This window comes from Leishmania infantum, chromosome 11 (genome assembly GCF_000002875.2).
Source record: "Leishmania infantum JPCM5 genome chromosome 11".
NCBI classification, from domain to species: domain Eukaryota; phylum Euglenozoa; class Kinetoplastea; order Trypanosomatida; family Trypanosomatidae; genus Leishmania; species Leishmania infantum.
The window spans coordinates 346,528-370,333 of NC_009395.2; the positions used below are offsets into that span (position 1 = coordinate 346,528).

Sequence of the window (23,806 nt, forward strand, 5' to 3'; positions counted from 1 at the left end):
GAGGTGCGCACTCTTGGGGGTGCGACACCGCAACCAGCTGAAAGTATCCGCTGTACGCACGTGGCCAAGGGAAGATCGCCACACCCACGCCTTTTCCGCGTGGACATTCAGCCAAGATGTGGAACTGGCCTAAGGGCTGCAGCGGTTGTCAACGTGGTCAGGGCTCGGCTTGCAAGGCGGAAGGCAGTGCGCTCGCACGGATAGGGCCCGCCGAAGGATCCTCTTCGCTCTTCTTACATGGCACTGCTTGAATCGAAGCTGGTCTCGGGTGTGCCACCACGTGGCGGGACGGTGCTGGCCGGAAACTGCTGAAAGGCCTCTGAGCACCTTCACGCCAAAGCAGCCGCAGCCGCAGCGGCTACTCTCTCCATACACAGACAACAGAGACCGACTCGAGGCCGATCTCCTGCCCCTCGACCCCAGAGTATTGCTGCGCTGTGCACGCCTGCATCCCTCCGCAGCCACGCCAGGAGGCAACCTTGCGCACTTGGCGCGGGAGGTGCACACGCCGGATGGCGGTGTCGTCACAACGCTTCCGCAGATCTTACGCCGGTGTGCAGGCATTGACACACCTCGGAGCTGCGCATGCATGCACAGCCGTCGCGTGTACACCAGCATATCACTCCCTGGCGGGCTGTGGGAGCACATCTCAGAGGACCGAAAACCAGCAGCACGCAGGCAGCAACTCTCTCGTTTTTCGAAGCGCCCTTATTGATGGCATACTGCAGCGCACCGGAGGCACAAGCGCTGGCGCGATTGGCATGTCGCGTGCGCCTCCGATTTCAGCCTGCCTTTTCGCACCGCGAATTGGAACACAAGGAAAGAGTGCACAGGCTTTCGAAATAGGCAGCGCCGGAGGCGCCATCACCAACTGCATGGACCACGGCCCGGTTACCGGTCCCTGACGCCGAGCCGACATCCCCCGAAACCTCGCCGCACGACGCGACACGCGACGCCAAGAGCTACTTGGCGGCAACTGCTCCACACCGAACAGGAGCGCTGAGCTTACAAGGCGATAGGAGACCGTTCTCACCTAGCTGCGCACGAGCACTTGTCCGCACTTTAGTTTCCTGCAGCAGCGGATGACGAGCAGTGGCGGGATGGAGTGCAGGTGATGTACTGCCCACTACTACGCTGGCGCTGCGGTGCACCCCTTTCCCCCACCCCGCCCCCGCCAGAGCCACCAGCCTCGCCTGTGCTTTCCTGCGAGGGCGTCCGACCCGGCGTGGTGCCCTGCATGCCACGCGTGATTTGCGGATCGCTTGACGCTCTAAGCACACCTCTCTTTACGCTGCATGGGCTTCCGACGTCGGGTGTCTGTGGCTGTCCCCTCTGTGCGCAGGCACATGCTTGTGCACGGGCCCCGCCGCTTGACACACCTGCTCCTGTCCAGGGCCTGCAGACGCAGGAGAGGGTGGAATGCCTCCCGCCGCCACGGACGCACAGCAGCGTCCCACCTGTAACACCCGTCGTGGTACGTGCGGGTGGGTCATCCCGACCCCTTCCCCCAAAGAAGCGACGGAAGAGGACAGAGAGTGACCCGCGCGGCAACAACGTCCTGAAACAAGCCCCGAGATCCAGTAGTGCGAGCACTGTGTGTGCACACACTGGCAGTCAAACCTAGCATGACTCATCCCATCGAAACGAAGCATGCAGATGTGAGAAGTGCACGGGTGATCGACGGAGAAGGCGCACGCGTGCGAAACATGCGGCACCTCCTACACCCGACCGGGTGGGCTGATGAAACACCGATGTCGGAAACATGGCGAGAGCGCCGTGAATAGCACCGTCGAATTCTGCAGACCCGAATGCCACGAGCCCCCAGGCCATGCTATGGGATACTGCGGCGTGATGCGACTGTGCGGGATGGGGCGGGCGAGGCATGGCACACAGGCGGGGCGCAGGGGCTCGGGGGGCCCTGGCCTGCGGCTGCCCAACTTTCTTCCTGAGCTCACCCGACATGCGCCTGGACCCCGCCCCCTGCTGCCCTGCACGGAAGGCGCCACCTCTTGCTGCCCTCCGGCGGTGGACCCTGGGCGCGGCCCGCGTGGGTCAAGGCGTGCGGTGCCCCTCGAGTTTTCATCTGGCGCCGATCGCGCCGCACGCATGCAAGGAAAGGACGAGGAAGGACAGTAGGAGACCGTTGGATGCGTGGCCCCAATTCGACGGCAGGGAGTGTTTTTCCTGGGCGGCCGGGATTCCAGTCGCAGCGCACCGGGAGGTGGGTGAGCTGTGACTGCGCGCGTGCACGTTTTGCGGGATCGTTCGTGGCAGAGCGGGCCTCAGCGAGGGCGAAGACGAAAGGAGATGCCCTTCTTGTTGTCGTGTGCGTCACCTCGTGGGTTTTCAGCACCCCTCTTTTTTTTTTCGGTGTCGTTTTACCGTTTCGCTCGCTCGCTCCTCCTTCTCCATCCTTTTCCCGTCACGTTCGTCATTGGCCCACATGTGTGCCTAAAGGTTGACTGCTTCCGAGTCGTCGACGAGCTGTGCGCCTGCGTGGTCACTGTTGGTTTATATGTTTGGTGCATGCAAACATGAGCACCCCGCGAGCACTCTATCGCCTCCTCCCTTCTGCTATGTATCTCTCACTCTCCCTCTGAGGCGCGCGAGGGAGAGAGGGGGAGAGATGCTGCCCTGCACATAAGCACACAAAACACGCGGCAGAGGGAGGCACTGAGAGGGAGTGTTTGTGTGTGTGCGTGCGTAACGTCTTTTCTGTTTGTTCTCTCTCTTGCTTGTGTGCCTGTGTATATGTCTCGATACGCTCTCCTCCTCCCACCACACACACCTCCTCTCTTCCTCCCCCATCCCTCTGATCTTTCCGATGATGTACATGCTGCTTGTCGTGTTTTGTGCATTCTCATGCTGCTCATGCTGATCTGTATTTTTGCGTGGGAGGTGCGCGCTTTTCCTTTTTTGATTACTTTGCTGTTAATGGCTCCCCCCTCCCTCCCACCACCACCACCTTCCATGTTGTTTTTTTTCCGTCGTCTGCTCCTCCGTCACGCCTTCAACTCACCGTCTTGTGGGACCGTCACCACTAAGCTCTACAAGCAAACACAAAAGCATAAAGCACAAGGAAGGTAGTAAGAAGGGCATGATGTGTATATGTATGTGTGTGTGTGTGTGTGCCATTGCCTGTCTGCGACCCGTGCCTGATGCCGGCTGTCACCGCCGCCGTCGTGCCGTCCATGCGTGCAGGTGGAGCGCCTAGTCAGAGTCTGTCTGCGCTCGCCTCTCTCGCCTGCCTGTCGTCCTCTCCTTTCTCTTCCGGCATCCCGCCTCTACGGCGTGAGGTAATGGAAGTAACGAGATCATATAGTGTGCATCTAGGTGGCTCAGTGCCAGTCAAAGGCGTAAAGACTCGGCGCGGACGCTATCTCCGGGGCTTTCACGAAGACGCACCTTCCACCGGTCCCTCTTCATCCACCGATGCTCTTCGTGGGTAGATGCTTGCGCATGGATGCGCGCACCCACGCATGCATTCGGGCGCCGCCCCTCCCTCCCTCCCTCCCTCCACTCTTTTCCGCTCCATGGTGCAACAAACACACACGCACAACATACATACAGACAGACAGACACATAGACGTGTGTGTGTGTGTGTGCTCACTGAGCACAGCCGTACGCACGAGACAGCCGTGGCTTTCTCATCGGTTCTTTTTGTTTCCTGCTTTGCTTGCCCCCCCCCTTCCACTCTTATCTCTCCCTCCCACCAAGCACACCGCGTGTGCACGTGCCCGAACACGATGGGCAAAGAAAAGAGGACCGTCGCGGCACCCCACAAGGCCGACAGCACGGCGAGCCCCACCGCGCCGGAAATAGTGAAGTACATGACGCCGTTTAGCTTTTCGGGCGAGACGCTGGAGGCGGCGGGTCGCGTCTACCGCCTCCCGAGCAGGGCCGACTTCTACACCTTTCGCGCTTTCGCCGACTCGCTGGACGGCTTCACCCTGAGCTACAACCGCGCCAATGAGGTGATGGTGTGGGAAAAGAAGTTGCCCAACGAGCCAATGCACGTCATCAAGGTGTTTGGCATCTTTGCCAAGACCAAGGACAACCCCAGCGGTGGCGCGACCCCGAGGGAGCTCTACAACCTCTTGCAAGACCCTATTTTCCGTGAGCAGTGGGACGAGTACCGCCAGGAGGCGTTCCGCGTCTCGAGCCTGAGCGCTAACACGGACATTGGCTACTACGCGGCTAAGAGCCCGATGCCACTCGTGGCGAATCGCGACTTTGTGAACCAGCGCATGTGGCATGAGGCGGGCCGAGACGAGTACGTTATCTTCAATACATCGGTGCCGCACTCGACGGTGCCACCAACGTATCAGAAGGACGCACACCGCAACAAGCACGGGCCGTACGTCCGTGCCATCTCGAAGCTCACGGGGTATCTGATCCGCCCCTGGAAGAACCCAAAGAGTGGCGAAGTCGAGGGCGCGAGTCTCACGTACATTACGCAGACCGACCCGGGTGGCTGGATCCCGGTAAGCCTGACAAACTACATCGCCACCAAGTTCGCCCCGAACACGATGAAGAACGTAGCGCAGGCGCTGCCAAAGTTCCGCCTGTGGCTCAAGGAGCAGCTGGAGGCAGGCACGTACACAAAGGACTGGGATCTGACCCCCGAGTGGTGGGTCGAGGATGGCAGCGACGACGCCGTCAAGAATGAGACGGTTGAGTTTGCCATTAAAAAGTGGAGTGAGGAGTCCGCCATGAAGTAGTTGGGCGCGGTGCACTTGGGATCATCAACTTCGCACCGATGTGTGTGTGTGTGTGTGTCTGTGTATGCTCTGTCAGCATTACGAGGGTGACAGAGAGAGAGGAAGCCGAGAGGGGGGGGGGCGGGGCGCTGTGTCGTCGCCAAGGATACCGTTGCTACTTGCCGTGTGTGTAGCCCTGCTTGGCCACCCATTGCTTCCCCCCTCCTCCTCCCATTCAATATGATGCTGCATCGTTGTCTCCAACTTGCTCTCTTCTTATCACGGGCGCACTCATCATACTGGTGCTTTTCTCTATTGGCGACTACGACGCGAGATATCGTGCGCCTTTACATGGATCGGGTGTCTTTTGTAGGTGTGTTCATCTTGCACGCGTGACCCTCTGACCTCTCCCACCATTCACACCCACACACTCGCACCCACTCTGACCTCCCCACTCCCCTCCTCTCATCCATATCGTTTCTTTTTTTTCCCCATCATGGAGGAGGTGGGCAGGGGTCATGGACATGCGTGTGCATTCTGTGGCGATAATGATAGGAAGAGCAGCAGCAACTGGTGCACACATGTCGAGGAGGAGGTGGTGGTGAGTAGTGGTGGGCGGTCAGGGACGAGGGAGCACAGGGGCGCAAACCTCACGTTCCCTTCGTTTTGGTCTCTCTTGTTTTCGGTTCAGATGAATGCACGCACTCACAAACACGCGTACCCGGACACGCTTTCTCGAAGTTGGTGAAGCTGCCTTTCGTTATCTTCCCCTTGCTCAGCGTGCTCTGTGCAAAAGTCAGTTGCATCCTCCCTCTCCCCGCGATTTCGGCGTTGCTGCCTCCAGTGCCCCTCCGCGAGACTCCCTTCTCTCTCGCATCTATGTGTATCTAGCGGAGAACGTGACGAGCGTCAAGGCACTCTCCCCTCGCTCGCCCTTTCGCCTGCCGCGGTGTCCTCTGCCGCCGCTTTTTACAGGAGAAGTTGACCATGCCAACGACAAGCGGACTCTGCCTCGCCCTCCGTCTTCTTTCCACGCCCCCCTGGTGTCTTCTCCGCTTCTCTCTTTCTCCATCCCTCGTGACTGTCGCCATCGTGTACACCGACACTGCGAGCTGTCGCAGAGTGACCCAAGGAGCGACCGTGCGCGCGTGTGTGCTCTGCGCAGACATCGGCGATAGAGGGGCAAACTCTTTTCTCAAAGACGCAACCCTCTTCTTCAAGCCTCTCGGTCCTGCCCCCCCCCCCCCCCCATCCACCCCGCCACACACACACACACACAACCTACCTACCTACCTTGCTTGTGGGCTCTATCGACGAAAAAAACGACGGTACCACGCACTCCCACACCATTATCCCCCCTTGCTACCATTTCCGTTCTGTGTGCCCTTGGGCACCCGTGCGATGTGGAGGCGATATGTTCACCACGCAAGACCCTCAGGACATCGTTGTCCTGAAGACGGCGGCTTTTCGGCATGCGACGCGTCGAGCGCGCCATCGAATGCTTGCCTCAGAAGCGTCCACAGCCTCGCCGTTGCGCGCAGTTTCGCAAGTAACACTACGCCCAAATAGTCACGAAGCGATGAGAGGCGCACACAATACGGACAGTGGGCGCGAATCGTTGATAGCAACAACTACGGCACGCTCGGTGCCGTGCTTCACGTTTAAGCTGCCTATACGGCCTGCCGCTAGGCCAGATGCCAGCACGGGTGCTGGTGGGGGTGGCATTAGTGCACCACGCTCGCAGGTGGCGCGTGCAGCCCTGGAAGAGGCGCTACAGAAGCACGAAGCTGCGCTCCGATCCTGGGCAGATGAACCTGCCCAGCACATCTCACCCAGTACGATGGAGGCGATAGGCGTCCACTTGGGGCCCGCTGCGGTGCTGTCGTCCGCGACGCAGCCTCCACAAGGACTAGAGAAACTGCATACAGGGGTGGTGCGCATGCACTTTCAGCCTTCTGCAGGCGACTCAGCTTCCCGTGTGGCGGCGTTGGCCCAGCCGTACTGTAGAGTCCTCGCTCAGGGATCGATGGCTGGCACGGGCGTCCCAACCCAGGTGGTTCCGACGCGGACGTCAGCGGAAGTGGCAATTTCGGGTGCTGCCATGGAAGCACATCACGACGCAAAGTGTGGTGGGGCGCCTGAGGCACTTTCGGAGCGCTCGAGAGACGACGGATATGCTGCTTCCGCGTCCTCATCATCGTGTGCACCGCAAGCGCAACGCGATCACCAAATATTCGTCCCTCTTGCACGCCGCGCAGCTCTGACATCAGGGGCTGCCTGCACCTCCCGCCATGGTATGCCGCTTGTGCCCTACCAGCTTCCACTGCGTATGCGGCCCAGCGTTCCGGGGCCGGCGCTGCCGAACGCACCCGCCGCAACTAGAAGCCCCTCACCACCGGCTGAAACCACGCGACGCGCGTTCCTCGACGAGCAGGCTAAGCGATACGCGCAGTGGCGTAGCCGCCAAGCCGCCGTGCTGCACCAGCTGGCGCCGGACATGTGGGACCGCGCGTTGCCGCACTACGCAGCGTTGGATCGGCAGCCACGCGCCATGGACAGTGGCTTGCGCAACCACGCCTCTCACGTGCGTCGGTCACAGTACGATAGTGGCGTTGTATTTGTGTAGCCGAAGCGTATCCGTGCCTGCATCGTTGCCGGTCTCCAGCGGCTGCTGGCGTAGCGCTCCTTCCTGCCTCTCCCGCCATCACTCACAGCTCCGCCTCACGTGTCGCACTCTGGCCCCTTGTTGTCACCTTTCTGGTTGGACAGGATTGCCTTGTGCATTTTCTGCACCCGCCCGTCCTCCCCCTCTTGCCTCGTTGCCGACCCTTTCTAACACACACGCACACATAAATATATGAACATGCATGCGTGGCCGTACACGTCACGTCATGCTACGCGTCTACGCGTGCGGGTGCTCGTGTTTTGTGGGTTGTGCCGAGCTGGTTGCTTATTCTTGTACATCACTTGACCTGACATTGTTTCCACTGTACCGCGGCATCAACCTTTTCAACTGAGGAGTGCATGTGCGCATGTGTGCGTGTGTGGCGATCACAACAGCACCGCGTCACGGCCGCACCACCGCTGATTCTTCCACCCTTAATTTTTTTTTCGTTTCTTGTCGTGCATGCACGCGTGTACACCGTCTTCTGATGCCTTCGTTGCCGCCACCGCCACCGCCTCCCTTCCCTCCTTGCTTGCAGGACCGTCTTGGTGCGCCGTGGGATAGTGCTCTGTGTCGCATTCGTCAATGGCTCACAAGTGACAGGCGATGGGCGATCGTTCGACGCTTCTATGAACGGCGTCGCGTTGCATTCTTTTTTTTTTTCAGCCTTTAAGGGCTCTCGTGCTCGCTGATGACGAGGGGACAACGCCCCGCAGGGCGTGGTGTCTCAGGGTGCAGCGCAGCAGCCCCACCTACCCCTGCCAGTGCTCAACCGCTTCTCGTGGCGGCAGGGCGTGAGGTCCTGGACGGCGTTGCGTGGGGGAGGGGCGACCTGCCAGGGCGAACACGCTTCTGCGATCGATATGGTGGGCAGAGCGTCGGCGTGACTCGAGCGTCTCCCACCCCCGGCCCTCACACTGTCTACTGGCGTGGGGGTGCCTGAGTGCCACCCGCGAGGAGGATGCACGACGTGGCGACCTGCCTGATGGGGGAGCGGCTGTGAGGCGACATGCGAGGCGGCGGATTTGTAGAGTCTGGGGCAGAGGCCGTGCTGCGATGACTGGGTCCGCATCGCTGTAACGCGCGTGTCTAGGGCTGCTGCGCGCGACGTGATGGGCGCCTGTGGGGCAGGCCGTGTGGTGGTGGTGGTGGTGTCGAGGGGAGCACTGACCTCATGCTGTATGGCAGAGAATGACCACGCGAGAGAAAGAAGAGCTTCTACGGCTGGACTGGCTGGTGTGAGGGGGGGGGGATGCCCGCCAATGGTTCCTTCGCATCTTTGGTGGCACGTGTCCTCTCGACCGTTCTCACCGCCGCTTGTTTCTGCTGTTCCTTCCCTCTCGCTCTCTCAGAGTTTTCTCGATGGTGGCTCAGTGCATGCGTCTGCCGCACATGCACACACAGAGAGGACTTCCTCGTTGCCCTCGCACGCCGCAACCCATGCGTCTTCCCGAGCTTCATTGGTAAACCCTGTCTGCATGCTTCCTTTCTGTATTCTCTACCACGCTCCCCCTTCCTGGATCGGACGACGGGCGTCGTGTTTGACCGACACCACACACACGCGCACACAAAACGGATGTGTATCGTGACGCACGCCCAGGTGTTGTGCACGTGCGCGCGCAACGATTTCACAGTAACGTACGCAGGGAGGGCTGGCACACACACACACACACACACACACGCACGCACATCTCAGCGGTCGTTCTTGGCTGCGCTCTTCGTACTCGATCTCTGATTCACGACACCTCAGAAGACGTACATGGAAGATACGGCGGCAATGACTCCGCTTCCCCAGCAACCACCGACGCCCCCAACGGCGTCTCCATACATCACCCCCGAGTCCAAAGAAAAGGGTGATGCCGGTATCTACGCGGCACTCGACGCCATGCAGTTGTCGCGTGCCCTACACGGCGTCACAAGTAGTCGGTTGGACCAACAGCAGCTGCAGCAGGCAGCAGCGGCGCGCGGGGCGTCACCTACTCCTGGTGGCGACGGTGGTGCCACACAGAGCAACGCAGTACGGCTCGGGATGGAGCCGGTAAGCTACCGGCAAGGAACATTAGCGGATGTGCAGGCCATGTACAATGCGGCGGTTGTGGAGGCTGTACAGGCGGCCAGCGGCGACGCAGCCGCTGAGGCGGTGGAGCGTGGTGTCGGCGGAGCTGCTGTCACTGCGACCGCTGTCGGTTTGCCAGACGACGTGGCGACGCTGCGCAGTGCGCTGCCACTTGTGCACGAGCTGAAGCCGCGCGACCCGCTCAATTTTGATGCGCTGCAGCGCCTTTTCGCCCTCATGGAAGAAGCCGTCGGCGCTGCGGAAGCGGCTGAAGGGGTCGGAAGCGGCGGTATCACGGCGCTGCTGCTTTCAAACGGTGTGGTGGACCCGGCACGACAGCCGTCGCCGTCGACGGAAGCGTGGGAGGCCAAGTACCGTGAAGTCTACGCTCGCTACACACTCCCGGTCGCCCATGCAGCCGCCTCGTCTGCCGGCTCGCACAACTTTGACGAGGAGGACGACGACACGCAGCGGGAGGTGGACGCGCAGAACAACGCAGACCTGCAGGAGCTCTGTGAGAAGCTCGGCATCACCTATGAAACCCACGCAAAGGCGGTGCGCGACGTTGCGTTCTACGAGATGAGTGTGTTTCCCTTGTTGTGCGCCTACCTCAGCCGCATCAACGAGCCCACCGCCGGCGGGCGTGATGCCGCTACAGTGGCCGCGGTGGCCTGCTCGCGGGTGAGGGTGCTGGATTTGTCGTACAACAACATTGGCGCGCCAGTGGTGTCGACAGCCCCGGGAGAGGACGGGGGCAGAGGCGATGTTGCGCCAGTGCGCCAGCTATCCCCGCTGCGAGCCCTCGCGGCCATGCTGGACGCGAACGAGTCCTTGCGGTACCTCAACCTGCGCGCCAACGCACTGGGCCCCCGCGGCGTTGGCATCATCGCCAAGGCACTGACGAAGAACATTGCCCTCTGCGGTATTGATCTCTCGGCAAACGCCCTGAACGTGGCAGCGGACACAGAAGAGGTTGAGGACCCGCTGTACGAGCCGGAAGACCCCGTCTTTGGGGAGTCCTACGAGGGCCTCGAGGCGCTGGCGGAGGTGCTCAAGAAGAATAAGTTCCTGCGCGTGCTGCGGCTGGCTGAGAACGGCCTGCACGCTGGCGAGGACCTGACGGCACCCCCACCCGAGGAGGACGGTGAGGAGGCGGACGAGGAAGCTTCGGAGGAGGCGGCGGCAGCTACGGCAGGGGCACAGGCACCCCACCTCGGCCTGTCCTTTGCCGATGCGCAGGAGCAATGGCAGAGCATACCGCTCTGGACACTCATCAGTCCACTCTACCGATATCAGCGCCTTCGTGCACTTGACCTCTCAAAGAACTTACTGGGCAACGACGGCGTGCGCATGCTAGCGGTGGCGTTGTCGCACAACACGTCTGTGGAAGTGCTGGATTTGACGGACAACGCTATCGGGTATGCGGGTCTGGGCCACCTCGCTCGGTATGTTCTGGGCAGGAACGTGGCGGTCGGGGCTGCCTCGGCTGCCGCGGCGCCGCAGAGTGCGCTTCACACGCTTATCCTGCGGCAGAACCCGCTCGCGTGCGTCGGTGGCGCAGCAGACGCCGCTTCTGGTGTGGACGCGCGCCGCCGCCGTCTTACCAAGCGCCAGCAGAAGAGCGCCTTAGCGGCTGTGCGGAGGTTTGCGTCTGCGCTGGAGGGGCCACGTGGCTTGCGCCGCCTAGTCATGGCGAACACCTACCTTGGACCGACTTTCAGCAGTATCCTGCTGCGCTCCCTCGCCCGCGCAGAGGCGCTGGAAGAGCTGGACTTTGCGTACAACCACGCCTGCGGTGACTATCCCTCCAACTTCGACGGCACTGCTGCCCAGGAGCTCGCCGGGCTGCTGTACCAGCTGCAGCGGCACGGCCCACCGCGGCTGCAATGCGTGTGTTTCGACGGCAACAACTTGACCGCTGCAGGTGTGGCGGCGTTGATCCCCCCTGAGGTGCATGTGGCGTTTCCGCAGACCCTGCACAAGCTCACGCTGGGCCGCAACACTCTCGGGGACGATCTCGGGTCACTCAGCCAGCTGCTAGCTGCGGGGGCCACCGCAATCACCCACCTCGACATCTCCTACAACAATATCTCAACTGTGGCGTCGCTGCTGCCTGGCCTCGCCACCGCAACGTCGCTGAGAGAGCTGAACATGAGCCATAACAATCTCGGTCTTCAGGAAGGGCTTCTGCGTGGGATAACGCCGGCGCAGCAAGAGATGGAGGTTGCCCAGCTCTTTCAAGGCCTTGCGCAGCTGCCGAATCTCGAGGTGCTCGACATCAGTCACAACGACTGGCGCGCCACACACATCGAGCAGCTCAGCGCTTTCTTCTCCAATACGACTTTGGCCACAGCGCTACGCAAACTCGACGTGCGCAACACCCCGCACGTCCCGACAGCGCAGCTCATGACGCTGCTGCAGTACGTGGCGAGCCGACCGACGATGGAGGTGTTTATGGCTACTGTTGTGCCAGACAAGACTGAGGGGGTGGACGCAGAAGCGGCAGATGCGAACAGCACAGTTGCCCCATGGACGTTCGACTCGGTGCTGCAGGTGATTCACGGAGTCGTCGTCAACAGCAGCTCGCTTCTGGAGGTGGACTGCGGCCTTCTCCAGAGTGACGCGGGCGCGGCTAGCAGCAGCGATGACGCGTCGGTGAGCTCTGCGGCGCTTGATGAAGCCCGCGAGCGGCTCCTCCTGAATGTCCTCATGAAGGCGGCGACGTCGTCGACGTAGATGGGGACGGGGCGAGCGTTGTGCCACTGGCTCGCATTTCTCAGTCAGTCTCTGTCTCTATCAACGTGCGCCTGCTATTCTCTGCTCGCACGAGTTTCTTCACACCTGAGCGGCAGCATAACCAGGAGGACTGGGGGCGGGGGGAGCGGCAGCGGCGGCGGCGTATGCATCCACCCAGCATCCGCAGTTGGTCTGCTCAGCGGTGCATCGTGTAAGTTGTGAGGAGGGTGGGGGCAAGCTTATGTATACAGTATTTGAACGGTACTAGAACGCATCCATGCGGGCGAGTGCAGAGCGAAAAGAGGTGAAAGCGTTTGTGTGTGCCGCTCAAGTTTTTTCTTGTTGTTGAGGAGTTGCGCGCCGACCGCGCGCACCCACATTTCCCGTCACACGCAGCGTGCCTCTGCTCGTTTTCCTCTGCGCTGCTTGCCGCCGTCCAGTCGTGTCCTCTCACATCGGCTCTCTTTCTTGCCGCTTTTGTTTGGACGTTGCTTGCATGTCAAACCTACGGCGGCCAATCTACCATACATATGCATATATGTGCATGTGCGTAGATGACGGTGTGCGTGTGCGTTGGAAAGAAGTATGCGGGTGCGTGGGTGTGGAGGACACACGAGTGGGGCTACATGTGGCCTGCCAGTCTTTTCCTTTTGAATGTTTCTGTTAGGAGTGTTGATGTACAGCTGCCATCTCCCACCATGAACAGTGCGCTCGCGTGTCACGGGAAGCGACGCATCTTACCTGCATCCCCCCTGCCTCCGCTCCGCCCAGCCCGCGGCATCGACAGCACTGTAGATAGAGGAGGGTGGGTGGGTGGCGCAAGGCGCAATGGAATGAAGAAAAAGAAAAGAAGGGGCAGAGCGGAGGGTGGCTTTCGGAAGAGGAAGCCACATGCGACTACAGAGGGAGGGGGTGGGGGGAGGGGGCGACTCCCTTCGCAGAGGGCCACAGCGGAAAAAAAATGAAGCTGCGAGACGGTATGCGGGCGGTGCCTGTGCAGTGTGAGGTGGGCGTGCACGTACGCTGTTGCCAGCGCCTCTCCTCTCCTTTGTCTTCTTCCTGTGTCGCTGTGCATACACGCCGGCACTCCGGGGCCTCCTCCCTTCTCCCCACCCTCTTCTTTCACCCCTCCCTGCTCTCCTCGCCGCCTCTCTCTCCAATGTTTCCACGGGCCTGCTACGACTTGGGCACTCTATTCGCTTTCCGTATCTATCCTCTCTCCTCGCCTTATTCTTATCGCGCTTCCGCTTTTTTTTCTTTGCACGGCTCCCAGCACCGCTACAGTTGGCTACGCCCACGATTGCATCTAGACGACTTGAGCGCCGCGGCCGTCCCTGCCCCCCTCTCCCCACACCTCATCCCGCGCTAGTGTCCTTCGCGCAGCATGAGGATTGAGCAGTGCTCCTTCTGCAGTGCCCCGATCTACCCGGGGCACGGGCAGGTGTTCGTGCGCAACGACTGCAAGGTCTTTCGCTTCTGCTCTAGCAAGTGCCGCAAGAACTTCGGCATGAAACGCAACCCGATGAAGCTGAAGTGGACGAAGACGTTCCGCAAGGCAAACGGCAAGGAGCTGGCGGTGGATAGCACCATGGACTTTGAGCAGCGCCGCAACATTCCTGTCAAGTACAACCGCGAACTGCTGGGCGACACGCTGAAGGTGATGAAGCGCGTCGAGAAGATCAAGCAGCGGCGTCAGGAGGACTTGTGGGCGAGGCGCATGGAGAAGGCCCGCCTTCAAGAGAAGCAAGAAGCTGCCTCGGCGCTTAAGCACAACATCGACTGGATCGAGGACGTTGAGATCAAGCACAAGGCGCGTGACGACCTGGTGGCCATCCAGCAGGAGCGCGAGGACAAGAAGGCGAAGCGCCGAGAGGCTAACAAGAAGCGTCACCAGAAGCAGCGCCTGGCCGAGAAGGCTACGGGCACGTCCGCCTTCCGTTCTGCCAAGAAGAAGTAGGCCCCCCTCTCCCCCCGCTCACTCAGTCACTCCCTCGCTGACTCCTATTCGCCTGCAAGAAGAAGCGAAAAAGCAAACAACAAGCAAGAAAAAAAAACGAAAAGTGATGATAATAAGCAGGTGCGATGTGAAGGACATACACAGGGGGGGGGGGAAGGCGTCTTCTCTCTGTGGTTCTCTCAGTAAATCGACCTGTCTGTCTCCGTGTCCTTGCCGTCTGCTTGTGCCTCTTCTCTCCCCGTATTCGTGTCTGCGTGCGTTTCTGTCTTCCTTTAACTTGCGCCGCTCACATACACCCGAGCGCGCTAGCGCCTAGGTGGGGGAGGCGAGTAGGGGCGCGCGGGCAGAGACGTGCTCCCTCTGACGCGTCTTCTCCCCCTCTCCCCCATCCTGTTTCTCTTTCTCTGGTGTGTGGGAGGGGGGAGGAAGAGGGGTGCCGCCTGCCGTCGTTGTGGTCGGCGTGCTTTTGCATGGTTTGGCCCGCATTTAAAATGCTCTTCGCTCCTAACTTGGATTCCCCCCTTTGCGCGCTCGTCCTGTGAGGTGCCCCTCCGTTGGCCGGCATGTCGGTTTCTGCGCGTGTTCGATGTTTGTGTGCGTGTTCCGTGTTGTCGATGTTGTCAGGGAGGGGCGGGTGTCAAGCGTGTGCGCGTCATGGCCTCCCCACCTCCTCTTCATTCTTCTTGATTCCCCTTTTGATCCGAGTAAACCGTTAAGCACAGGCCCTCCTCGATCAGCACACTAACGAACAGAAAACAACACAAGGCTTGCGGAGCAACGGCGGCATGCACACACCGACGTACACAGAGACGACATCCGTGGCTTGGGCGCATGCGATGATGGAAGGAGAGACAGTGGCGATACGGAATGCGCGCCTGTGTGCAGGTGTGCGCCGCGACGTTGCCCTCCTGACCCTCTCGCTCGGCCCCTTTGCCCGTGTCCATCTGTGTCTTCTCACCGCAGTCGTAATCGTCAGTTGACGCTTATCATCTAGACGGAAACAGCGCGAGTCGTCTTCCGTGGCGGCTCCCCTGCGCCCTCTCCATGTCAACCCCCCCCCTCCCAGCCCTCGTCACTGCACTCCGCTTCTCCTCTCGCTGTACTACGTGCCTGTGCCCCTGCTTGGGTGTGCGCTTCTCTCCTTCGTCGCGGTCACCCGGGTATCATCGCCGGGTCCCACCACGTTGCCATTCTCTGCCGCGGCGACCCGACCTCCTTTCCTTGGCGCCCCTGTTCTCTGTGCCTGTCTGTCTCTCTGACGGGAGTGGGCCGCGCACAGCGAGAGCGCAACGAGACACCGTCGACTTCTTTGGACTTGATTTACATCCTTCTCCCCTACCTGGCCTTCTGGCTCTCTTCACGCCCCCTGCTTCGTGCGCCGGCGCCATCCTTCATAGAGCGGCGCGGCTGCGAACGGAAAAAGACGAATACGAGAGAGAACGAAGAACAAGCAAAAGGATTGGGGCTGATAGAGACGCACGCAACACGCACACGCACACGCCGCCGGGCCATCTCAGTATCGCTGTGTGCCTGCGCATGTGCGTGGCTCTCTCTGAAGGGTCCGCTTCATCGACACCCTGAAGTGTAAGCAACCATAAAAAGCAAGGGCACAACGGCCGGTGGTGAGCTCCGTTGGTACTCCTCCCTCCCTTCCACACACCCACCCCCCTCTTTAAGGCTGGGAAGCACTACAGCTTCAACAAGGGACACTCAAGATAGCGCACATCACAGCACAGGCGATCGCGGCAAGCCTGAAGCGGCGATTGAAAAGATCGCAACTTACCATGGTGCTCACACGATCACAGGCCAAGCGCGGTCGCAGCAGCGACGTTGGGGATGACGACGACAGCAGTGTAGTTGGCCCCGTCTCTTCGGACGCTGACACTTCAGACGGCGAAGATGTCCATCGCCGATCAACAGCAAAGCCGCGCTCGTTTCCTGCCGAGACAACACCCATAAAGAACGGCAGTTTGGCGAGTGGGCAGCGTGGCGCATCGCTGCTCGTGTCGCCGCAGGGAGAGCGACTTGGCCGCGGATGTCGGGTGCCACATGCCACCGTCTCCCTCGACGAGCAGTATCTCGCGGCCTCGTTGCGCCGCTCGAAGCCTCTGCAACGCAGCCCGGGACACCGTGGCAACGACGGGGACGGCGTAGCAAGGACGAGAAGCAGCGACGAAGAGAACGATGCCCTCGCCACCCACTCCCGATACCCGCAACGGGAGGCAGCGAAGAGGGCGATGGAGAATCTTCGCAGCACGCTCGCCCACCCCAACGGGGCTGCCGGACGTGGCGGCAGTGGCGCGGCGGACGATGAGGACAGCGACAGCAATAGCATGGGCGCTTTCAACTTTCGCCATCACCCGGAACTGGAGGAGGAGATCAAGAAGAGCCGCGAGATGTATCGGCGGCGATGCCGCAACAGGAACAGTGCTAGCGACGATGACGAGGATGAGTCCACCGCTTCTTCCTCCTCTGAGGAATCCGCCGATGAGAATGCTCCTGCCCGACGAGCCACGCGTGGGCGGCCTCGCCTCTCTACGGACTGGCGTGGCAGCGCGGCGGCACCGTCGTCAAACTCCCCAGCAGGGGCGACGACACGTCGCGCCCGCGCTGCCGACGCTGATGCCGTGCCGATCGACTCGTCCATCAGCGACGCCTCCATGCGGGAAGAAAGCGTCGAGCGGATGGCGCAGCAGGACCAGCGCGCCGGCCCCTCCTCGTCCTCCAGCGAAAGCGGTGAAGGCAGTCTCACTGGCGACTTCATGACGGAGGCGCAGCGGCGCCACGCCGTCCGCCAAGCCCGCGAGAGCGTCACTGAGAACATCAACATCAACCACTACATGGCGGACGCCGTCGGCGTAAAGGACTCGAAGAAAGTCCGCCGCCGCCAGCTGGATCGGCGCTACCGCTGGCTGATGCACCAGGAGGAGGATGCGCGAACGCGGGCCGACGGCTATGGCGGCTGCGCAGGCGCAGCGGACGGCGGGAGTGGCGGTGCGGCGACAACGGCGAACGGGGCGCTGGGGGACATCTCGCCCCTGCAGATCGATGACGGCATCACCTTCGACAGCGTTGGCGGTCTTCCGGAGCACATCGTGACGCTGCGGGAGATGGTGTTGCTCCCGCTGCTCTACCCGGATCTGTTCGAGCGCCTTGACCTCAAGGCACCGCGTGGTGTGCTCTTCGTCGGCCCGCCCGGCACAGGGAAGACACTGATGGCTCGCGCGCTTGCCAACGAGGGGTCGGGGTTTGCGCGCGGCAGCAACACAGGCGGGGCGACACCGTCGCAGCAGCAGCATCGCATCACGTTCTTTGTTCGAAAAGGTGCGGATTTGCTCTCGAAGTGGGTAGGTGAAAGTGAGCGCCAGCTGAAGCTTCTCTTCGAGGAGGCGAAGCGGCTGCAGCCGAGCATCATCTTCTTCGACGAGGTGGACGGCCTCGCACCGGCGCGGCACGCCAAGGCGGAGCAGACACAGGCCGCCCTCGTCTCGACGTTGCTGGCGCTCCTGGACGGCCTGGAGGACCGCGGGCAGGTGGTCGTGATTGGGGCGACGAACCGGCCAGACACACTGGACCCCGCCCTGCGGCGCCCCGGCAGGTTTGATCGGGAGCTTGTGTTTCCGCTCCCAGATGCGGCGGCGCGGCGACACATCTTGACCATCCAGCTGGCGAAGAAGGCGATGCCTGGCAATGCGGCACAGCGCGCAGCCCTGTTGAAGGACTTGGTCGAGATGACTGAGGGCTACACTGGCGCCGACCTGGCTGCGCTGTGCACCGAAGCCAGTCTTCACCGCCTCCGCACGGCACTTCCGCAGCTCTACCTTAGCAGCCAACGCTTGCGAGTGCCAAGCGATGTGGAGAAGACACAGCTGCACGTGCGCACCGAAGACTTCTACGCTGCAGCTCAACTGATGCAGCCATCGCTGCGCCGTCCTCGCAACCGCGGTGCCAGCGGAGTGACGGATTCCTTTCTGGATCCGTATATCGAAGTGCTGCTGCGCGGCACGCGCGACGCGACGCTCGCGGCATTGGCGCCGTCGTGGTCGCTGGTCGACAAGGCGTTACGAGCCGGCTCACGCGACTGTCAAGATATGGCTACGGCGGTCCGCTCACTCTGCACGGTTCCGATTCCGCAGCCACCGCGACCATGCTTGCTTGTGCTCCGTGAGGCATCGGATGATTTGCCATCATCTTGGTGCGCCGCCGCTGCCGCACCTGTTAATCGGTCAGCAGAGCAGCATCAGCAGCAGCGCACACTACGGCTGCATCACCTGGCGATTAGTCTGCTCAAGGGATTACCACGCCTGCCGCAGCTCACCGTCCACCTGCCTCAGCTTTGCTGGGATGACAGTGAGTCGAGAGGAGCCTGGCGCGCCTCGGCCGCGGTCGCGGACGACTGCCTGGGCGACGGATCAGGCAGCCGTTTTGCGGGCATCAGCTTCACGCACATGAGCCACGTGGTGGACTCTGTGCGCCAGTGCAGCCCGTGCGTCGTGTACCTGAGCGGTGTGGAAGAGTGGCTGAGAGGCACTAGCGCAGAGCGAGAGACGGCAGCCACTGACTTGTCTTCAGACGACGAAGGGGTAGTCCGCGCCGGCTCCGAGGCGGCATCGCACACGGACTCCTCACGGCCCGACGCGTTCACCACTTCCGCAGATGCCAAGGTGGCTATCGATGGTGCAGAGGGCCTGTCGCCCGTGCACCAGCAGCAGCTCTCTCGCAGGCGGCAGCATCTATTACAGGTGTTCCGCTACTACCTGAACACGATGGCTGACACGGACGTCATCTTTCTGCTTCCCTGCGCGACGGCTGCGACGTGCGAGCTGCTCATCGGACCAGAGAGCCCTGCCCCCGCCGCTTCCAAGCCGCGGACTGCGTCGACGGCATTATCCCCACAACAGCTGGACTCCCTGTCTCCATCTTCACCGACTCTCCAAGCAGACCCACCGAGCGCGGTGCAGCTCAGGCGCTTCTCGGCGCGGCAGCAGCTTCTGCATCCGCAGTTCTCTGTGGTGGTCGCAGCCGTATCCGCCGCACCACTGCCTAATGACCTGCGCCACTTCGTGGAGTACGTCTACCGCATCGTCGCCATGACGCTTCAGCTGCACCACCGCACCGCTGTGGCCAGTGCAACAAGCGAGCCCACAAAGGTGCACGGGGAGACGAGGGCGACGGCGGCCGTAGGGCCTTCTGGCGCACTAGTGGTCGATAAAGCACCACCGTCGTCACCGCTCTCCGCCGCTAATCTGCGTGCTCGCCGGCGCGCCGACCGCGCCCAACGGTGCGAGCTCTGGCGCAGGGTCGAGTACCGTCGCCTACAGCTGCGCCACGTGCTGATGAAGTGGGTGAGCCAGTACATCAACTCGGGCAAGTTCAAACTGTTGGCCAGCGCCGACCTCGACCTCGCTGCTGATAGCCCGCAGTTCAAGTCGTGGCAGCAGCACACGCGCCACCATCGCATTGGTCTGCAGGACATCCTCGAGAAGATCGAGGACGAGGCGTACGTATGTCTCTCACAGTACCACGACGATATTGACCAGCTCGTGCGCAACGTGCGTTCTTTCTTTCGCACGCGGGCGGCGCAGGATCAGCGCTACCGCCTCAAGGCGCTGGACCTGAAGGAGACCTGTCTGCTGAATATGTACAAACTGAACCGTGCCGTCATTCGCTTCTGCGAGGAGACGCGCGACATTCACGAGCCCTCGTCGGATGAGGATGCAGCCGACGTGGGAGAGGCGCAGCGCGTTGGGGCCGAGGGGCCAGGGCGAGATCCCACGGCTCTGGTCTCCAAGGATGCGGACCCGGCCCTCATCGCCGAGCAGTCTCGCCGGGCCATGAGCTTCTCTCAGCGTCCCTCGGCCCCGGTGCGGCGGAAGTCGCGGCGGTACTACGGAGAGCGGCGACGTCGCCGAAAGCCCAAGAAAGACTCGAAGGCAGAAACGAGGAAGACGGCAGACGAAGTGGTGCTGACGAGTGACGGCGGTGGCGACGACGATAGCGTTGACGGTGACGAGGAGGGTGAGCGAGTTTCGAACGAAGGCTCAGCCAGTGAGAAACAAGCGGCAGCACCAGCAGCAGAGGAGGAGGACGTCACAGCGAACGGTAGCCGCACGTCTGCTTCTGGTATGGCCAAGGACAGAGCATCTGTCTTGATCACTGCCTCATCGGCCCAGGACTGGGCATGCGGCCTTCTTGCCTCCCTGTCCTACACACGCCTCTACCAAGTCTTCAAGTCGATGATGCGTGGACTAGAGATGGAGGTGCGCGGCGCAGAGTGTCAGGTGACGTCGACCGTTCTCCCTGGTGAGGCTAGAAAGCCGAATGACGCTGCAGGCGTCCCACTAATAGTGACGGGGGATAGTGAGCGAGCACCAGATGCGTACGCCGCGACGGTGTTCAGGCAGCTTCTGCTCGCAGCAGTCGGTGAGTGAGCCCATACAAGGAGGAGGGGGTGGATAGGACAGATGATACCTGCCAACATTCTTTGCGCATCCAACGCTGCGCACTCTTGTGCCCTCGATACGCCACGACAGGCGAGGCAGTGGTGCCGCTGTACTGCTTGGTGGCGGTGGTGTGTGTAGTGTGCGTGTGTGTATGTGGGTGGGTGGGGGTGGGGGCGTGGCTCATGCCACAGCCACGCACGGCGACGAGTAAATCACCATCTGAAGAAGCAAAGGGAAAAAACAAAATGACGGGCGTATGCCTTTTTCATCCGCAGCCGCTTTCGCCAGGCGCGCGCAGCATACACCCGGCGAGTGGGTGAGGAATGGGAGGGGAGCCGTCACGCTCTCTCAATGGTCGTTTTCGTCGCGCTCACCATACATTGCCCCCCCCCCCCCCCCCGTGCGAATTGTCCGTGTATGTGAGCTGGGCGTGGCGCACACACGTTGAACTGCAGGGAAAACGGAGGGAGGGGGAGGGGAAACAACAGCAAAAAAAGAGTGTGGTGCCGTTCGAACGTGCCTTCACCCTCTGCAGTCCGCACTGAACTCTCCCTCCCACCTCTCCACGGTGACGGTCACGCAATCGTGCCGCGCTCACTTCACGTCCCGCTTCCTCGCACGACACACGGCTGATCACCATCATGCACACATCAACACATACGCACGTATGTAAAGTGCGCCCATTCACACTGGGGCGTAGAGAAACACAGCTACGTCCGTTTCTTGCGATGTCCTCGTCCCTCGCAGGCGAAATCGCGCAGCTGCACGAGCTATTCAAGCTTGGGGCTCTGACACAAGAGGAATTCAACGAGGCCAAGCAGGCAACCATCCGCAGCTTCAAGACCGCTGCCGCTGCCAAGGCTGCATCGGCACCAGCGCCAGCAGTGAGCAGCGCATCTCTCTCTGAGTCGCCAGCATGCTCGTCACTCACACCCGCGAAACAACAGCCGGACTCGAGCGCGTCCCTTGGCTATACGGAGATGGATGCAGAGGGGAAACTTGCACCTCCGTCTCCGAACGCCTCTGCGTCTCCGTCGGCACACACAGTGGCAGCAACGCGCTCGAGAACCTTCGAAGAATGGAAGGAGCTCTGGGACACCGCTACGGTTTCCACTCGGACTGCCACTGCTTCAACCGCCTCAGCGCCTCCTGGCGCCTTTGATGCGCGCATGCAGGCCCTTCGCTGCCTGTCGCGTCTTTTGTGCAATGTGCAGATGTACCCGGCGGAGCCTAAATACAGGAGGATTCGTGAATCGAACAGGATTATCGCACATGAGCTCATGTCCGTAGCGGAGGCCAGTGGGGCGGTGCTCAGCTTCGCCGGGTTTGTGCGGGAACGAGACGAGGAAGATGCATCTGCAAGCGCCTCACCGGCTGGCGCAGCAACGTACTGCTGGGTGCTGCATGGGGAAGCCGCGGCGGCGGCAGTGGCTGGCAAAGCTGCAGCCGCGGTACGTCTCGTCGACGAGCTGCTCGAGTACTTTGGCGAGCAGCAATCCCGGCGGTATCGCGTGCAGCAGCTGTGGCGGTCGGTCGCGCTGGAGGTGCGACTCGAGCGTGCCGCCCGTGGCGTTGACTCGGGAAGTCCTCTGCAGGACGTGTCAGGCCATCCTGAGGAGGTGAACAACGACGAAGAGAACGAAAATGGCAAGGGTGGACGGGGCGCAGCGGCGCGGTCTGCTGAGAGCGAAGCGCCGTCACCTCCGCAAGCGCTGCTATCGTACTTGGTGGAGTGCTACACCGTGGACGAGGCTGGCGATGGTCTCTTCTCGTCCATGCACCACCTGCAGACCCTGCAACGACTGTACGAGGAGGCGGCGGCGCACATCGCGGCTGGCGCACAGCCGTCATCGTCTCATTCACTTTTGCGCACGGCCGAAGTTTACGGTGCGGTGGTGCAGCAGCGCGGTGCTGTTGAGCTACTCGTGTACGGCTGCGGCGCTTGTTTCCATCCGCCTCCTGTAGCGACACAACGCGTTCTTGCAGCCACCGCATCGACGCTACTGCCAGCGTCGTCCACGCCGTGTAGTGACACAGCCAACGACTACACTATTCAGCTCATCCCCTCTGACACGCCGGACGCCTCCGAGTTTGCGGCCCGCTGCTTACGGCTACTGCAGCGCCTGCGCCGCGAGGTGGAGCGGGTGCAACAGGAACGCACTCGTGCTGCCCGTCAGGCAGCAGAGGCCTCCATGCGGCAGGAGCTGAAGCGGGAGCGGCAACGGCGGCAGCTGGAGAAGAATAGCGGGCGGGATGAAATGCCCGCGGTCGAGCAGACGCAGCAACGGCACCAGCGTCGCCGCACACACCGGCAGGGGCGCGGTGTCCATCGAAGAGCGGGCGCATCCTCCTCCACCTCCTCCTCGGCATCCTCTGCCTCCTCGCGCGGCGCGGCAACGAAGACGGGGGGGCAGCGCATCCCACTGACGGAGGCCTTGGCGATACTGATGGGGAAGAAGAGTCCACCGTCGCGTCGGCCGCCACCTACGTCGTCGCCGTCGTGAAGGCGCGATGGACAGAGAACTGCGTTGCGCCAAGGCGAACCGAACTGGCTGCAACAAGAACAAAATGACGGCAGCGAGCTACGCGCTGCCTCTGTGTATGTCGCTCTTTTTTTTTGCAGGGCCTATGCCACCGGCCGCTTCTATTACCGCTTCCACGCTCTGATGACGAGGGGACAACGCCCCGCAGGGCGTGGCGTCTCAGGGTGCAGTGCAGCAGCCCCACCTACCCCTGCCAGTGCTCAACCGCTTCTCGTGGCGGCAGGGCGTGAGGTCCTGGACGGCGTTGCGTGGGGGAGGGGCGACCTGCCAGGGCGAACACGCTTCTGCGATCGATATGGTGGGCAGAGCGTCGGCGTGACTCGAGCGTCTCCCACCCCCGGCCCTCACACTGTCTACTGGCGTGGGGGTGCCTGAGTGCCACCCGCGAGGAGGATGCACGACGTGGCGACCTGCCTGATGGGGGAGCGGCTGTGAGGCGACATGCGAGGCGGCGGATTTGTAGAGTCTGGGGCAGAGGCCGTGCTGCGATGACTGGGTCCGCATCGCTGTAACGCGCGTGTCTAGGGCTGCTGCGCGCGACGTGATGGGCGCCTGTGGGGCAGGCCGTGTGGTGGTGGTGGTGGTGTCGAGGGGAGCACTGACCTCATGCTGTATGGCAGAGAAGGAACAGGTTGGAAGAAACATCTTGGATGAAAAGAGCCGCAGCACGCACACGCTCTGTGCGCGCCGCAGTGAAATCAAAACA

General features: G+C 61.7%; 5 protein-coding genes across 5 annotated transcripts; all 5 read left to right on the forward strand.

Moving 5' to 3' along the window:
- Window positions 1-3,479: 3,479 nt before the first annotated feature.
- LINJ_11_0880 (conserved hypothetical protein) lies at window positions 3,480-4,721 on the forward strand (the record flags this gene model as incomplete). The annotated part of the gene is made up of 1 exon (XM_001463851.1): window positions 3,480-4,721. The coding sequence occupies one exon, from the start codon at window positions 3,480-3,482 to the stop codon at window positions 4,719-4,721; it is 1,242 nt and encodes a 413-aa protein (XP_001463888.1).
- A 4,403-nt stretch (window positions 4,722-9,124) lies between these two features.
- LINJ_11_0890 (conserved hypothetical protein) lies at window positions 9,125-12,157 on the forward strand (the record flags this gene model as incomplete). Its single annotated transcript, XM_001463852.1, has 1 exon — window positions 9,125-12,157. One exon carries the CDS (start codon window positions 9,125-9,127, stop codon window positions 12,155-12,157), a length of 3,033 nt encoding a protein of 1,010 aa, XP_001463889.1.
- A 1,384-nt stretch (window positions 12,158-13,541) lies between these two features.
- Window positions 13,542-14,114, forward strand: LINJ_11_0900 (putative 60S ribosomal protein L24; the record flags this gene model as incomplete). Its single annotated transcript, XM_001463853.1, has 1 exon — window positions 13,542-14,114. The coding sequence occupies one exon, from the start codon at window positions 13,542-13,544 to the stop codon at window positions 14,112-14,114; it is 573 nt and encodes a 190-aa protein (XP_001463890.1).
- Window positions 14,115-15,898: 1,784 nt separating this feature from the next.
- On the forward strand, window positions 15,899-20,545 carry LINJ_11_0910 (putative ATPase; the record flags this gene model as incomplete). Its single annotated transcript, XM_001463854.2, has 1 exon — window positions 15,899-20,545. One exon carries the CDS (start codon window positions 15,899-15,901, stop codon window positions 20,543-20,545), a length of 4,647 nt encoding a protein of 1,548 aa, XP_001463891.2.
- A 653-nt stretch (window positions 20,546-21,198) lies between these two features.
- On the forward strand, window positions 21,199-23,061 carry LINJ_11_0920 (conserved hypothetical protein; the record flags this gene model as incomplete). Its single annotated transcript, XM_001463855.1, has 1 exon — window positions 21,199-23,061. The coding sequence occupies one exon, from the start codon at window positions 21,199-21,201 to the stop codon at window positions 23,059-23,061; it is 1,863 nt and encodes a 620-aa protein (XP_001463892.1).
- Between the last annotated feature and the right edge of the window lie 745 nt (window positions 23,062-23,806).